The sequence below is a fragment of the Peromyscus leucopus genome, chromosome 23, assembly GCF_004664715.2.
Source record: "Peromyscus leucopus breed LL Stock chromosome 23, UCI_PerLeu_2.1, whole genome shotgun sequence".
NCBI lineage: Eukaryota > Metazoa > Chordata > Mammalia > Rodentia > Cricetidae > Peromyscus > Peromyscus leucopus.
Genome location: NC_051082.1, coordinates 25,803,877 through 25,820,105, shown reverse-complemented (window position 1 = coordinate 25,820,105; position 16,229 = coordinate 25,803,877). Strand labels below are relative to the sequence as shown.

The following is a 16,229-nucleotide window of genomic DNA, read 5'->3' as shown; positions in this document are numbered from 1 at the left end:
TGTATGGTTGAGGGTCACCACACATGAGGAACTGTATTAAAGGGTCGCAGCATCAGGAAGGTTGAGAACCACTGTTGTAAGACGTGGTCCTTCCAGCTAAGCGGCCTCTATCTCCTTGAGATCGGCTGTGCCCGTGTGGATGCAAAGACACAGCTCACTTCAAAGTGGTAAGAGACAGTTTATTCTGAAGCCAAATGTGAGTGACCATGGCCCGAGACCACAGATGCAGGTTACTCAAAATTCTGTCTTCCTATGAGGCCCCAATTTCATTTAAGTTTTTGTTTGTTCGTTTGTTTTTCAAGACAGGGTTTCTCTTTGTGCCTTTCCTGGAACTCACTTGGTAGCCCAGGCTGGCCTCGAACTCACAGAGATCCTCCTCACTCTGCCTCCTGAGTGCTGGATTAAAGGCGTGCGCCACCCGCCGCCGCCGTCGCCGCCGCCACCGCCGCCACCTGACCACTTCTTTTTTCATTAAGGATTTACTTTGTATTGTATGTGTTTGAGTGTTGTTGCATGCATGCATGTATGTGCACCAAGTGCGTGCCTGGTGCCCACAGACACCGGCAGAGGGAGTTACAGGCAGTTGTGAGCCACCATGTGGGCGCTGGGAACTGAACCTGGGTCTTCTGCAACAACAGTAGGTGCTCTTAACTGCAGAGCCATCTCTCCAGCTCCGATACTTTTTTTTTCAATTACGTCATTGGAAACGTCAGAGAGACAGGTTATAGCAATGCTGGGAAACCTCTCCTAATTGCTTCAAATGCTATCTGAAGTCACCCTTAGCTGCTGGGTTGAGCAAGGTAGCTGCTGCTAAGCTAATCCATTAAAAAAAATACCTCACCTGATAGTCACAAGAATGTGAGATCACATTTAGAGCGGGGGTGGGGGGTGGGGGGGTCGGGGGAAGAATGACTAAAAAAGAAAAGGCCCAAAGATAGCCCAAGGTAAATTTTAATTAGGCTCTGGCCTGCAACATTCCCACCTCACCACAAACGTCGAAGGTTTGATCAGTTGATCAGCCTCGCAGAAGGTTCAGGGTGAGATGCAGCTTCTTTTGGAAAGGCCTGTGCACATCTGTTCCGAGAGTGCATCATGGCTGGTCCTGTGGACTCTTGGAATGGCCTTTCAGCAGGAGGGGGTGGGGAGGGCCATTGGTCCCTTACCTGAGATTCCAGCCATTCCTACCACAGAACTATGCTCTAATTATATATAGCCTGGAGGTGTGGTCTAAGGACAGGCTAGAGTATTTAAACGGGGAGAATTAACTGAAGAAGCTCAGTTCATATGACCATGTGGAAGGCCTCATTCCATACTGGAGGAAGACTTTCCAGTGCTGATACTTTTGGGTCACCTGCACTCTATAGGTAAGCCTCCAATAAACTCACTGGTTCTCCCTAGGTCACCTTCGGTGGAGTCATACTTTGGTTGGTCATTGGGATTTTTTTTTTTAGATTTATTTTTATCATTTTGTGTGTATGAGTGTTTTGTGTGCATGTATGTCTACGCACCAAGTGCGTGTGTGAGGAAGTTGTGAGCCCCATATGGGTGCTGGGAATCGAACCTGGGTCCTTTGCAAGAAGAACAAGTTCTTGCTCTTAACTACTGAGCCAACTTTCCAGCCCTGACACTGGGATCTTAAGAAGAGTGAGGAGATGTTGTGTATATCTCCCTAGGGAAAGAATTCTTTTTGTTTTGCTTTATTTGAGACAGGGTCTCACTATGTAGTCCAGCAGGCTTGGAGCTTGCTCTGTAGACCAGGCTGGCCTCGAACTCACGGAGATCTGCTTGCCTCTGCCTCCCAAGTACTGGGATTTAAAGGCGTGAGCCACTATGTCTGGCAAGAGTTCTTGCAATGTTAAGGACCAGAATCACTTCTGTCAGCCATGGCCATGCCATCTTGAAATTTTTCTCCATTTTGGTGAATTAATGATAGTTTCCCAAAACTACACCAATCAGCATCAATCCAGGCTTGCTTTTCTAAGTTCCTCCCAGCAACCCCGCCAGCCACCGAGAATAACCGGTTGCAAGAGATGTTGATGACCCCCTGACATTCTGTTTTGTTTTTTGAAACAGGGTCTCACCGTGTATCCTTGAATCTGGAGCTCCCTAGGTAGACCCAGCTGGCCTGGAACTCACAGAGCTCTGCCTGCTTCTGCCTCTCAAGTGCAGGGGTTAAAGGTGTGTGCCGCCCTGCCCACCCTGACATACATTCTCTTTCTCTTACTTCTCTACACTCCACTCCTGGCATCGGAAGATTTTGTCGTTGTCGTCGTCGTCCCCCCCCCCATCCCTTCCCCTCACTCCCATCCCCCCATAACTACCCCTACTCTGTAAGCAGTGAGCGCTCTCTGGTTTTCCCATCTAGAGACCTCTGGTGTAGAAGCTGCACATTTCCTCTGACCTTTGGTGGCTCCTGCAGGGAGTTGGGGTGAGGGCATCTGACATTAGAAGCCTCGAAGATTGGAGACTGACTCTCACACCCAGGGGGAGACTGCCCCATTCTGTGCCTGCCACTTCACCCCTGACCCCTGACGTGAGGAGAAAAAAACACTCCAACCAGATTGCATTCAGCTCCAGTTGCCCAGAGCCCGGCTCTTTTTATACCAGGTCCCAACAATCCATCTGAACCTGGACTCCAGCTTGGCAAGCTTTCGGGGATTGAATATGACTGCCTGGGATCAGGGATCGTTGCCCCCAGCTATCATCCTCAGTGGACCCTAGGTAACCTGGGAACAGCAGGTAAGATTACGTCGTGTTTATTGGATCGGGGGTGGGGGAGAGCTGCTTATTCAGTTTTACCAGAATCGGCCGGACCCCAGCATGAGTTCCCTCCCCCTCTTAAGGGAGAGGAGGACAAGCCTATGAAATCTAAGCAACCCAGACCAGTACTGCAGACTGGGCATTCCGTTCCCCATTCCTTGCTGGTCACTCCTGGTTGCCCAACTCCTCTCTTGGGAGGTGGCATTCTTGATGAGTTCTACACTACTCCTGTCGTTATTTCACAAAGCCTGCTCAGGGCAGCCGCCTGCCTGTGACTTTGTCACCCAGACCCGACCCTCCCTGAGGACTGTGTTAGTGCGGTCCTACTCTGCACCAATGTCCTGCCCTCCATTCACCCCCCCCCCACCGCTGCTACCCACCATACTCCTAATTGAAAAAGGACCTTTCTGTAGGGTGGTGCTGGCGCACGCCTTTAATCTCAGCACTCGGGAGGCAGAGGCAGGCGGATCTCTGTGAGTTCGAGGCCAGCCTGGTCTACAGAGCGAATTCAGGACAGCCAGGGCTACACAGAGTAAACCCTGTCTTGAGAAACTTAAAAAAAAAAAAAAAAGGACCTTTCTGCTTTTGTGTGGCAGGCTCAGTATCCACCCACTCTAAGGAACTCAAGGGATTTAAACTTGTGATTAGCAGACTCTGGAATACCTCCATTTCACACCCCACTAACTCCACATAGCATCCTGTCCTGGCAGTCCAAACGCCAGATGTCTCCTACTGCCTAGGCCAAGACTTAGGCCTAATCAGTCCTAATTAGTAACTGCTGCCTAGCCAGTGGCCCCGAACCAGGATTCTATCTTATCCTCCTCTTCCCACCTCTCATTTCTCAGTCCTTCATCTCGAAGATGCTTTCTTTACCATTCTTCTTGGCCCTTTTTTTATTATATTATTATTATTATTTATTTTTATTATTTTTATTTTTGGTTTTTCGAGACAGGGTTTCTCTGTGTAGCTTTGCGCCTTTCCTGGAACTCACTCTGTAGCCCAGGCTGCCCTCGAACTCACAGAGATCTGCCTGGCTCTGCCTCCTGAGTGCTGGGATTAAAGGCGTGCGCCACTACCGCCCAGCTATTATATTATTTTTAAAGGATTCTGTATTTTATTTTGTGTGTGTGAGTGTCTTGTCTGCATGTATGGATGTGCATCACCTGCATGCCTGGTGCCTGAGGAGGTCAGAAGACGGCACAGAATTCCTCTGGAACTAGAGTTTCCTTTGCCTGTCAGTCACCACCTGGCTGCTAAAAACTGAACCTGGGTCCTCTGCAAGAGCAGCCAGAGCTCTTAACATCTCTCTGGTGGCATCTTGGCCCTTCTGGCCAAGACCTTTGTACACTGACCTGGAAAGCCCTTGACACCCAAATGTCTACCCACTTAATGTGGACAGTCTTTTTCCAGGGATTCTGAGACTGTCCTATATTTTTAGCTAGGCTCTTGTCCTGACCTTTGAAGCCTTGAGGTCACTCTGAGTGCCTTCAAAGGACCCGTCTGTACAACACCTCTAGTCTCCCACTCTTCTGGGGGATCAGGGATGCTGAGTGTCCTCCTCTAAGGCCCAGATAGCCTCTTCCCAAGTCACATATCTTGGCTTCGTCGTAAGCTCCTCCTCCCAAGGGGTACCTCAAAGCTGCAAAGCTCTAAACAAGGGCACCCATCCCCTAACCCCCAAGCTAAATGAAACCTCTTCTCTCCTTTTTGGGCCTAGTGGGTTACTTTTGTATCTGGATCCCCAACTTCGGGGTTTTAGTAAGCCAGGCTGCTGGTGGTCCTCTCACAGAGCCTCTGGACCCCCAAAACCTACTCAAGCTCATCCTGTATCTCAGAGACCCTCATGACTGCTCCTGCCTCAGGGCATCCGGACCCCTCCAAATCTCTCATCCTCTTTGTACTTTCATCCTTAACTCAGGCCTAGGTCTCCTCAGCCAGTGTTATGAAGACTGTCTAAGCGGTCAGACTTGGTGTTCCAGGGCTGGCCTTCTTCCTTTGGGGTGCCCCCTATTTTAACAACAGAAGCCCTCAAATTAACACTCTACCAGTCTATTACTGTCTCCACCTCCCACAATCTTCTTGTGCTCATATGTGACCAACTCCTCTCTGTCTCTGTCTCTGTCTCTCTCCCCCCCCTCATTTAACAGATACAATATGCTGTTGTTTGTTTGTTTTATTTAATTCATTTTTGGTTTTTCAAGACAGGGTTTCTTTGTGTAACTCTGACTATCCTGAACTCGATTTGTAGACCAGGCTGGCCTCGAACTCACAGAGATCTGCCTCCTCTGCCTCCCGAGTGCTGGGATCAAAGGTGTGCACCACCGCCCCCACCCATACCACCTCCCCGCCTTACATACAGTTTATACAAAACCCTTTAATCACCTTTCAACACAAAAGGCTTAATCCATCCACTTTCCTTCCTGTAGACATTAGCCCTACAGAGAACCCCCATTTTTTTATTGATCCCCCGACTCCTCGATACTTTTCTAACCCTAACCCCAACCCTAAATTCCTATTGCTGAGACCCCCTAACTGGTATTTTGATGAGTGCTCTAAGGTTATGCCATTATCACAGGCGACCCCACCTTAGAGCCCCCCACCCCCACCCCACCCCCAACGTCGCCTCAAGGCAGGCAGAGGCCATCACCCTTACCAGGGCCCTGGCGCAAAATCAGCAAGTTGGTATCTACACTGACTCTAAATACACACACACACACCACATCCTCCATCCTTATGCCCTCACTTGGCAAGAGGGGGCTCTCTCACGTCACAGGAGACGCCTATAATTAATTGCAAATTTATCTACAAACTCAATCAGGCCACCATCCGGGGTAGTTTATCCACAGAAGCCACCAAGGTAGCCCAAGGCCACACTCAGGGGCTGTGACAGAAACCAAGGTACAGGGACTCTGTCACTGGCTACATCTAAGCTCAAAAGTGGCTCCAGAGCCTAACTCTAAGGCTTCTGACCCTTCTGGGGACGCTCCCCATTTGTGTTTCTGCTCTCACAGGTCCGACCTTCTTCATAAGTATAACCGGCACAACCCGGAGCTTCCCTGACGTCTCAGTCATTCCTGCACTAAGTGACAGACGGACCGGACTTAAGAATTCTCAGGACCACTCCTCGGTGCCTCCCACCACGGCCGGCCACCCCTGAAGAGCCATGATTCGCCCTTGGGTTCTCTGCCTCCTCCTTTTTTCTTGCTCCTGTGCCTCTTCTGATAGCTGGCTGCCCCTCGTAAACCTCGCTCACCGCTTCCTCAAGGACACTAACTCTTCCTTCTCTTCCAACTGCTGGGTCTGCTTGTCCATCCAAACCCAGCGCTCTCTAGCCGTCCCAGCCCCACTAACGACTTGGACAGACTCACCCATGAAACTTCATATTACATACTCGGCCCGGACCCTCTCCGGCCCTTATCCTATGACTGACCTTGAGAAGCGCCTCCTGATTTTCCATCCATTAACTGCTTATTACTCTTTTGTCAATCCCGACCGACGGGCCATTGCTCTTCTTCAGCTCACCAGCTCGACACGCATACTTCCGATACTTTCTCGGCTCACCTCTGTGAAATACCCTGACGATCGCGTCTATGAATCTGCCCAGCGCCCCATATGGGGGCCGCTCTCCACCCAGACTCTCCTCACCTCCCAGGCCCCTCTCTGTATATCCCGTTTCTTCCAGAACTCGGAATATGCCACCTTCGTGGGCAATCTCTCGGCCTCTCTTTGCAACCACACCTTTCGCCTTTCCCCCTCGGCCGACCACCAATCCATTGATCTGTCCACCAGCTACGCGTTTGCCGAACTAATGGCCATGCCGGGCTCTAAGTGGAGAAATCCCTTACGCTTTTCAGGACCCCCTTCCCTAACCTCAGGGAGCCTCACTACCCTTGCCTGGTCGATGACATCCACTGTCACACCTACCCAACCACTCCCTGGAGGCGATGTCCTTCCTCCCCATCTAGCACCTGCTATAATCTGACGCTCTTCGAGCCGGACAACCTAACTCACCCCCTCACCCTGTCTGTGGACACCACATACTTCAAGATTAAACTTCAGGGACACAAAGAGCCCTATCCGCTCTTTCAGTACCAGCCCCTCATGGGGGCTGCCCTCTCTGGACAGTATTCAATCTGGGAAGATGAACCCACTGTCCAGGAAAACGGGGGTATCACTCCAAACATCTTCTCCTATCTCCTCTCCCTAACGTATTCCTTCTGTCTCAACTCCTCGGGCGTCTTCTTCCTCTGCGGGAGCTCGACTTACGTCTGTCTCCCGGCCAACTGGTCGGGTGTCTGTACCCTTGTCTTCCAGTACCCAGACATTGACCTCCTCCCCAGTAACCAAACCATACCTGTCCCCCTTGTTGCGACAATCCCCTCCTCGGTCTCCACGTCCCGCCGGAAGAGAGCCGTTCACCTCCTCCCTCTTCTCGCGGGCCTGGGCATCACTTCCGCCCTCGGGTTGGGCATCGCCGGCATCGCCACTTCAACCATCTATTTCCAACAGCTCTCGAAGGCTCTCTCCGACAGCCTAGACGAAATAGCCACCTCCTTTACCACCCTGCAAGATCAAATAGACTCGCTGGCGGGCCTCGTGCTCCAAAACCGCAGAGCCCTGGACCTCATCACCGCCGAGAAAGGGGGCACCTGCCTCTTCCTCCAGGAGGAGTGCTGCTTCTACGTAAACCAGTCCGGAGTAGTCCGGGATGCAGCCAGGAAACTTCGAGAGCGAGCATCCGAACTCCGCCCGAGCTCCAGCTCCTGGATCCAGGGGCTGGGGCTGGGATACTGGCTGCCCTCCTGGTTGACTTCCTTCGTGGGACCCCTTCTCTTTATCCTCTTCCTGCTCATGTTCGGGCCTTGTCTTCTTAATTGCCTGACTCATTTTGTGTCCCAGCGAATGAGCTCTTTCATCCAGAGCACAACCAAAGGGCACGTGGACAAGATCCTTCTGCTTCGAGATTCCCAATACAAGAGGCTCCCCCAGCAGCCCCCTGAGGAGGACGCCGTCTAACAGGAAGGAGCTACCTGAACCACAGCTCCCCCCCAACACCCCCCCCCGTCTCTATCTACCCATCTGTAGAAATAAACATCAATGTTAGCCATACCTGCGCCATTGTGAAAAACCCCGTTTTGTTTAAATGGTGGCAGTTTTCCCCAGACCACAGCAATCAGTATTCTAGGCTTATTTTTCTAGATGCCCGGCATCCCTTGCACCCCTGATAATGGCTGGCCCTTGCAGATGTTTGTGATCACCTGGCAATCTTCAGTCACTGCTCATGACTCTGCGATGGTCACTCCCGGAAACAGAAGCTTTTAAGCCTGACTCCCATTCCCCCAATTCCATATCTGTAGGGTAAAAGGGTCAGCCAAAGAAACCTATCCTGGCCTTGAAACCAGAGCTAGTAAAAGAAACCCACCCTGTGGCGCACGCCATTAATCCCAGCACTCGGGAGGCAGAGGCAGGCGGATCTCTGTGAGTTAGAGGTCAGCCTGGTCTAGAGAGCGAGATCCAGGACAGGCACCAAAGCTACAGAGAAATCCTGTCTCGAAAAGCCAAAAAAAGAAAAAGAAAAAGAAACCCACCCTGGCCCTAAGACCCGAGCCAGTGAAAGAAACACTTTAACACTGAACCCAGAACCAGAGACACACACCCTGACCCTGAAACCAGAGCCAAAGAAACACACTTTGGCCCTAGAATCAGAGCCAGTGAAAGAAATTACACGCCCAGTGGACCCTGAAACTAGAGCCAAAGAAAACGGCCTAAATAAGGGCCAGTGAAAGAAACACACTTTGGGGATGTGGGGTGGCTTGGGAAAGAGGCCTGGGGGGTGGGAGGAGGTGGGATCTGTGGGTAGTATGTAGAGTGAGTAGAAAATTTCTTAAAGACCTTTGGCCCTGAAATCAGAGTCAAATCTGCCCCTGACTCATGAAGCAGAAAACCAACCAATCCCTGAGCAGAAAATCAACCAATCCCTGGGCAGAAAAAAACGAGCCAATCCCTGAGCAGAAAACCAACCAATCCCTGAGCACAAGATCTAGCCAATCTGAGCTCAAGGATTGAAATCTGATCATTTCCCGCCCTGAAAATTTTCTCCCAGGAAAAACTCTGCCCCTAATCAACCCTCTATGAGCCCTGCATCTGTTCAGTTTGCTGCGGACTTCTTCCACCCTGGATGAGGCAGCCACTCTCCAGGATTTTCCCCTCCCAGTTAATCTCTTGAATGAGGTTTGGATGACACCTTCTTTTGCCAGAGGGGAAAGCGGAGCAGAGCTGTTGCACTGGGAAAGCCCTTTCCCTGGAGCAGGGCTGTAAACTACTATGCTTACTGTGACCCTGACCCTGAAACCAGAGCCAAGGAAACACACTTTGGCCCTAGAATCAGAGCCAGTGAAAGAAATACGCTGAGGTATTCCTTGGCTCCTGATTGCCAGAATACTTTTCCATCCGAGCTGTGCTAACACTTACAATATCTACCCCTCGTCTGTAAGCAGAGACCTCCTTTCCCAACGTTTTTCTCGGACTGAACCCGTCCTGTTGCAGAAGTCGCTCATTTCCTCGTCTGTCTTTCCTTCCTTGGGCCTTTCAGCCACCACCCGGGGGCTTCTGGACCAGAGGAACTCGTCTGGATGCTGGCTCCCCAGCTCCAGGGACAACGGTCAGCCTTGAATATATTTCGCGTCCTGCTGCCACCAAACGAACAATACCGAGACTTTTCTAGAAAGCGAAGTTCACTTTGATTTACTAGGAACTCTGTTTTTTCAAAAGTAGGCTGGGGTCCTACCTCGTGCCCAGTGTCGTGTTCTTTCTGGGGGGGGGACTGTTAGTTCCCGCCGCAGCTGGGGCAGCCAGGAGCAGGCCTGAGCGGTGACAGCATCACCTGCCACCAGGTGCCTTTGCATGTCAGCAATGCAACCCGCGCACCCTTAAAAGCGCCTGTCTGTCACAGTTCCCTCTCTTGCTTCTCTTGCCTCTTGTCCTTCTCTTGCCTGTTCTCTGTCTATCTGTCTATCTGCCTCTCTCATGTCCTCACTCCCAGACGGCCTTTGGCTCTTTCATTGCCCCGCCCATGTCCCGCCCCCAACCTTTTGCACGCGTTCTCTTAGGGGCATAGCTCGCAGAGTCCTTCCTAGGTACCCTTTTCCTGCGTTTTCACCCTTTCAGGGAGCATGGTCCCCACAGGCTCGGATGTTTGAATACTGAGTCCCCAGTTGGTGGTGCTGTTGGGAGATGATGTAGGGGGTGTGGCCTTGCTGGAAGAGGTGTACTCTTGGTGGTGAGCTTTGAGAATTTAAAGAGGCATGCCACTTTGAGTGTACTACCTCTGTCTTGTGCTCGAGGTTCAAGGTGTGAGCCTTCAGCTCCTGCTGTGTCTACCATTTGCTGCATATCCCCCTCTCCCCACCCCATGACAGACTCATCACCCCACAACAGCAAGACAAATAATCCCTCCCTTCCATACGCCTTGGTCATGATGTTTCATCACAGCAATAGAAAAGTAATAATACAGAGGGTGACAGCATGGGTATTTTTATCCAGCAGGTATGAAATGTAGTCCAGGCTAGACCTGAACTCACAGTGATGCTCCTGCCTCAGCTTCTTGAGTACTGGGACCACAGGAATGCATCAGCACACTCAGCTCTAACGTTGTTTTTTTTTTTTTTAGTTAAAGTCACAAACCAGTGACATTCCATCTGTTTCTCGTGCTGTGTTTTGGGAGGAAATAGAAGGCTCTTAATGGCGTGAATTCCCAGAAGGGCCCCAAATTCTCAAGAGATGCCCCCTTATAGGGCTGGAGAAATTAGATCCGTGGTTAAGAGCGCTTGCTTCTCTGAGTTGGGTTCCCAGCCACCAAGACTTGGACTCCAGGGGATCCTGCTCTCTTTTCTGACTCAAGGAAACTGCGCCCAGGTGCACACACATACACATAATTTTAAAAAAAAAAAAAAAAAAACTTTAAACAGATGTCCCCTTAGGCTTGGTACCGATTCTAGGACAGGGCTGGAGGAAGACCCCTGTCCCCAGGCAAAGAGCTCGCAGAGAGCTGGCTATGACAGCGTGTCTCCAGAGGCTGAGGCTGCAGGCTGGAGAGCTGGAGGTCAGCCTGGGCTACATAAAGGAGACCGTATCTCAAAAAGCTCAATCTATGCAGTTTTATTTACAGAGGGAGGCCTCTCAGGAAATCCGGAAGGCTGCAAGGAAAAGCTCCCAGGACCTCAGAAGCCCAGCTCCGGTCCCCGGGTAGCAGAGCCCCGCCTCCTGCTCAAGATGTCAGCTTCCCTTCCTCCACAGCGGTACCAACCAGAGGCATAGATGTTCGGCTTCCTCCAAGACAGGAAGAATCCGGAACCAGCCAAGTCCACGTGTCTGGAAGCAGCCGGGTGGTGGCCAGCTCAGCAGGCGTCTCCATGGCGACACCACGCCCACCCCGATGCGAGGGCTCAGCTGTAAGGCTAGGCTACCTCAGATCCAATGGGCAGAGGCTACCATCCTCATTCAAATCAGAATCTCCACACAGTGGTGTTTGGATTTTTAAGTTTCTTTAATGCCTATTTCCAGGAGGAGCCGGAGTGCTTTAGTAGTAACAGAAAACTCCCATGGATTTCCCCCTCCCCGCCCCCTGGGCCCACCGTAGCTGGAGCACACAGGGTTAATGATTTGCTGTATCCACAATGTTTCGTCCAGGCCTTTTTTTTTTTTTTTTGAAGCAAGCTATACATAACAATTTAATAGAACCTGAGGATCTAATTCCAGTATTTTTCAAACTTATCTGTAAGTCTTTCCATTCTGGGGCGGCTCATTGTGAAATTAAACAAAATATGAATACTTCAGCTAAATGTCAAGCTAACTATTTATGACATAGTTGCTTCTATAATGCAATTATGAAGGACTGTCAAGAAACTTGTATGCATAAAAGTTAGTCAAAATACTAACCATAATGTAAAATACGAAGCATTTCCGATTTGCTAGATGGAGAGGCCTTTGGCTCATCATTTTTCAACTACAATGTCATGGAGCTGAAGGAACCAGTCACCTTGTGAACATAAGGAAAAAAACACATGCAAATGGATAAAATATTACAACTTTTGTAGACTATCTCTACCTTTAACACTTCTTTTTATTTAAATTTGTTTCTTATTTTATGTGCATTGTTTGTCTATGTGAGGGAGCCAGATCTCCTGGAACTGGACTTACAGACAGCTGTGAGCCTCTATATGGGTGCTGGGAATCGAACCCCAGTCCCCTGGAAGTGTAGCCAGTGCTCGTAACCACTGAGCCATCTCACCAGCCCCCTTTAGCACTTCTGAAGTTTAGAGACTTAGAGCATTCTTACATTAATTGCAAGAAAATTTAAGGGAGAAGGTCCTTTGAGATCACAAGTATGAGTCACATGGTTATACAAACCCTGCTGCACTGGGGTGTGAAACACGAATCACATTTACCTTTCTTGTTGGCCACCGAGCAGAGATTAACAACCACCTCTCTAAGAAACCGACCAGATGTGTTTCTGTACGGTCAGTAACGTCAGCACTACAGTAACAAGAGCTGCAGTGTCCTTTTGTTATGGTTCCAGAAATCGGGGAAAGAGGTCACGGGAAAAAGAATCAAAACTGTTACAGCCGAGAAACTACTTGTTGAGCTTCACAGAGGGGCCACCTTCATTTTTACGTAACTATGACGGCATTGTTCAAGCTCAATAAATCAGAAGTCTTAATATTTAAATTTCAACTTGACTTTCATTTATCACAATATTAACAACCAGAACTTAAGATAAAACACAAATGGGAGGGGCTATCAAACCGACTTTGCCAGAATCTCATTATGTAGCCCTGCCTGGCCTGGAACTCACTATGTAGACCAGCGGGCCTCAAACTCACAGACATTCACCTGCCTCCACCTCTCAAATGCTGGGATTACAGTCACCATGTCCAACACAAATGTACAGTTTGGGGAGAAAAAGCACCAGGGAATGCAATGCTGGGGCTAAATCCTGTGCTCCAGGAGATGAAGTTGAAAGAAAGGCCTGATGAGGGCTGGAGAGATGGCTCAGAGGTTAAGAGCACTGGCTGCTCTTCCAGGGGACTGGGGTTCGATTCCCAGCAACCACATGGTGGCTCACAACCATCTGTAATGAGATCTGGCGCCCTCTTCTGGCCTGCAGGCATACATGCAGGCAGATCACTGTATACATAATGAATAAATCACTCTTTTAAAAAAAGAAAGGCCTGATGGTATATTAATAAAGGGAGTCTCTGGTTAAGACTCCACCCAGCTAGTCTTGTAACCTGCAAAAGGGAAGCTTATGCAACAAAGGAAAACATCAACAAGTCAAAGTTTAGCGAATGTAACTCAAAGAAGACGCCAGGTTCCAGCCCAAGCAAGCGGAACTTGGTGGGAAGCAGGATTGGAATTGTGGAATCTTCCTCCTCGGTTAACGAAAGGCACTGAGGCCAGGCATGTGGTAGAGTCCCTGCATGGAGGTCCGGAGATGCCATTGCATGAAGATGTGAAAGTGAAGCCTGGCTTTTGTTGGGGCGCCTCCCCAAGATGTTAAGGGCTGCAGAGCCATGGGACGTCTGCAGAGGAGAGTTGCGAACAGAATGTGGGAACAGCCCAAGAGAGAGAGAACTGTTGCTGTCAACAAAGCTGGAAGGAGTGGGGGGTCCAAAAGCAACCCTTTCAGCCCTTTGACATCAGACACGGACTTACGGGGTTTGGAGTCTGTCCTGCTGTCCTGCTTTCTTTCTCCGCTATGCCCTTTTCTCCCTTTTGGAATGGTAATGTATATTCTGTGCCTGTATACTGGAAATATGTCATTTGCTTTTGATTTTAATTTTACAGAAGGTTCCAGTTTTTTTTTTTTTTTAAGTTGGGTTCAAGGACATGAGTGTTTCTCATGTTATTCCAAATTCCTTGGAAATAGCTTCTAATTTATTTTGAGACAGGTTTCTTCAATATGTAGCCCTGGTTGTCCTGGATCTCACTCTGTAGACCAGGCTGGCCTTGAACTCATAGAGATCCTCCTGCCTCTGCCAGACTTGGTGGTGCATGCCTTTATTCCCAGCATTTGGGAGACAGTCTGATGTTGTGAGTTCAAAAGCAGACTGGTCCAGGTAGTGGGTTCCAGGCCAGCCAGGGCTAGCTACATAGTGAGGTTCTATTTCAAAAAATAAAATAAATCTTCAAAAAAAGAGGGGTGGGGGGTGAGGGGTGGAAGGGTAGGGTGAGGGGTGGGGCGCCTCAGTGCCGAAGTATTTGCTTAGTAAGCATGCCAGCAGTCCTGGATTCCATCCCTGTCTTCACATACACACAAAATAGTAAGATTATGGGCTGGGACCAGACATGATGGCACATGACTGGAATCCCAGCACAGGAGAGTCAGAGGCTACCGAGGGAATTTAAGGCAACCCTGGGTAACTAAGTGAAACTCTGCTTATTAAATAAATAAATAAATAAATAAATAAATAAATAAATAATGGAGGGCCAGGGGTGTAGCTTATGGGTAGAGTACTAGTCTAGAATTCCCCCCCCCATTGAAACCGGGGCTGTGGCTAAGATATAGAGTACCTGCCAGAAACCCTCTAATAAGGGAAAGGTTTATCTTTTTCTCACCTAGAACCAGCTTGCCAATAGCCAGGGTCAAAGGTCCACCTCTCAAGTCTGTCACCCTCTGAGGCACTGCCCATGAGCTGCTAGGTGGGGCTTTGGAGCTGACTGAAGCAGCCTGAAGCAGGTGTTCAGACGGCAGGTCTTGCCGTGGGTTCACTTGGGGGCAAGACGGTTCCTTCTGTCTACCTGCCGAGGGCACAGACAGGATGCTCAGGTGCCCCACATGGGGACTTGTGACCTGAACAAATCCCTGTCCCTTTCCCTCTTGAGTAGGGTCTCATGTAGCATGACCTTCTTATGCAACCAAAGCTGGCCTTGAACTCATGACTTTTCTTCCTCCATCTCCTACCCTGATTACAGGTATATGTCACTACACAGTTTTAAGCTGTGTTGGGGACTGAATTTAGGGCTTTGTGTGTAAACTGAACATTCTGCTAACCAAGCTACATCCCCAGCTCCCACTTCCTTTTCTGTGTTATTGTATGTTTAATTATGTGTATATGTGTAGGTATGTGCATGCATATGTGAATTACAGGCAGTTGTGAGCTTCCTAAAGTGGGTGCAGAAAACAAGTCCTCTGCAAGAGCAGTATATATTTAACTATTTCATCTGTGAGATTGTATTAATTTTCCTTCTTTTTGAGACAGGATCTCACATATAGCCCTGGCTGGCCTGGAACTCTCTAACTAGACCAGACTGGCCTTGAACTAATATAGATCTGTCTCAGTGTCTTCAAGTGCTGGGATTAAAGGCAGGTACTACCATGCCTAGCTAATTCATTTTTCTGTTGGTGGAGATGGAGCCTCATTAATACTAAGCAAATGCTCTACCACTGAGCCACACCCCAGCCCCTCACTGGGGGATTCTAGGCAGGGGCTCTACCACTGAGCCACACCCCAGCCCCTCACTGGGGGATTCTAGGCAGGGGCTCTACCACTGAGCCACACCAGCCCCTCACTGGGGGATTCTAGGCAGATTCTCACCACTGAGCCAGGACCCAACTCAGGAGGTAGATTCTTTCCACTCTGTCATGATTTGGGTCCTGTTTCAACACTGAAGCTGTCCACCTAGCTACATAGAACTTGCTCTTTCCTAAACACCCCCTTCTCCACCTTGTATCCCCTCCAGTCATGAGGAGTTAGCTCCTTCTTTTCACCTGAGCTCTCCTGGCTGCCGATCTCCTCTGGGCTAGCCCAATATTACACGACCACTCACTCTTTTGTTCTGTTGAACTGAAGCACCCTGCCTTCTTTAAAGATGGGGAAACTGAGGCCAAGAGGTTAATGTATCACCACACCAGGCTAAGTGAGACCTTGGGTTTTTTTTATTTTGAGACAGGGTCTCACTACGTAGCTCAGCTTGCCCCTCCCCAACCACGCCATCAGGTGGTCCGGGAGTGCCTTCAGGAGGCACACTTGAAGTTCTCACTTCAATTGCATGACCCACCCCGCTCCTTGCCTCTTTCAACACAGTCCCTAAGTCAACTCTTCCGTGAAGCCTTCCAGATCCCAGCCCCGCCCCCTTGCATTCTCAAGCTTCTGGGTCTCCTAATATGGAACATTCACGTAAGCCACGCATGGCTGAAACAGAAAGGGAACACACATAGGTGCCTAGAGCTGAAGCGCGTGTGCGTGAACTCTATTTCCAAGGTCCAAGTCAGCCGTAGGTGGTCAGGGTGGGAAGACGAGGTTCCAAAGTCTTCTCCGCCCGCCCGCTCCCCAGTTTCCGAGCGTCACTAACGCCGGAGAACCGTGAGACCACGATTGCGGGCCCCGCCCCCAACGCCCCCCCCACTCCGTTTCCCCCCCCCACTCGCTCCCGGGGCCCCACCTTCCTGCGCCTGCCCGTAAGTACGC

General features: G+C 49.9%; 1 protein-coding gene and 1 long non-coding RNA gene across 2 annotated transcripts; one reads left to right on the top strand and one right to left on the bottom strand.

Annotated features, from left to right (window-relative positions):
• Window positions 1-971: 971 nt before the first annotated feature.
• Window positions 972-7,317, bottom strand: LOC119086518. Its single transcript, XR_005089817.1, has 3 exons — window positions 7,115-7,317; window positions 6,191-6,323; window positions 972-1,122 (listed from the first exon to the last, which is right to left on the bottom strand). It is a non-coding gene; the product is annotated as an uncharacterized LOC119086518 (long non-coding RNA).
• Window positions 2,385-7,859, top strand: LOC114693703 (syncytin-A-like). The gene is given in 3 exon segments (XM_028870216.2): window positions 2,385-2,739; window positions 5,772-6,629; window positions 6,632-7,859. Coding segments are annotated over 2 exon segments (1,851 nt in total). The 5' UTR covers window positions 2,385-2,739; window positions 5,772-5,923; the 3' UTR covers window positions 7,777-7,859.
• Window positions 7,860-16,229: the final 8,370 nt, after the last annotated feature.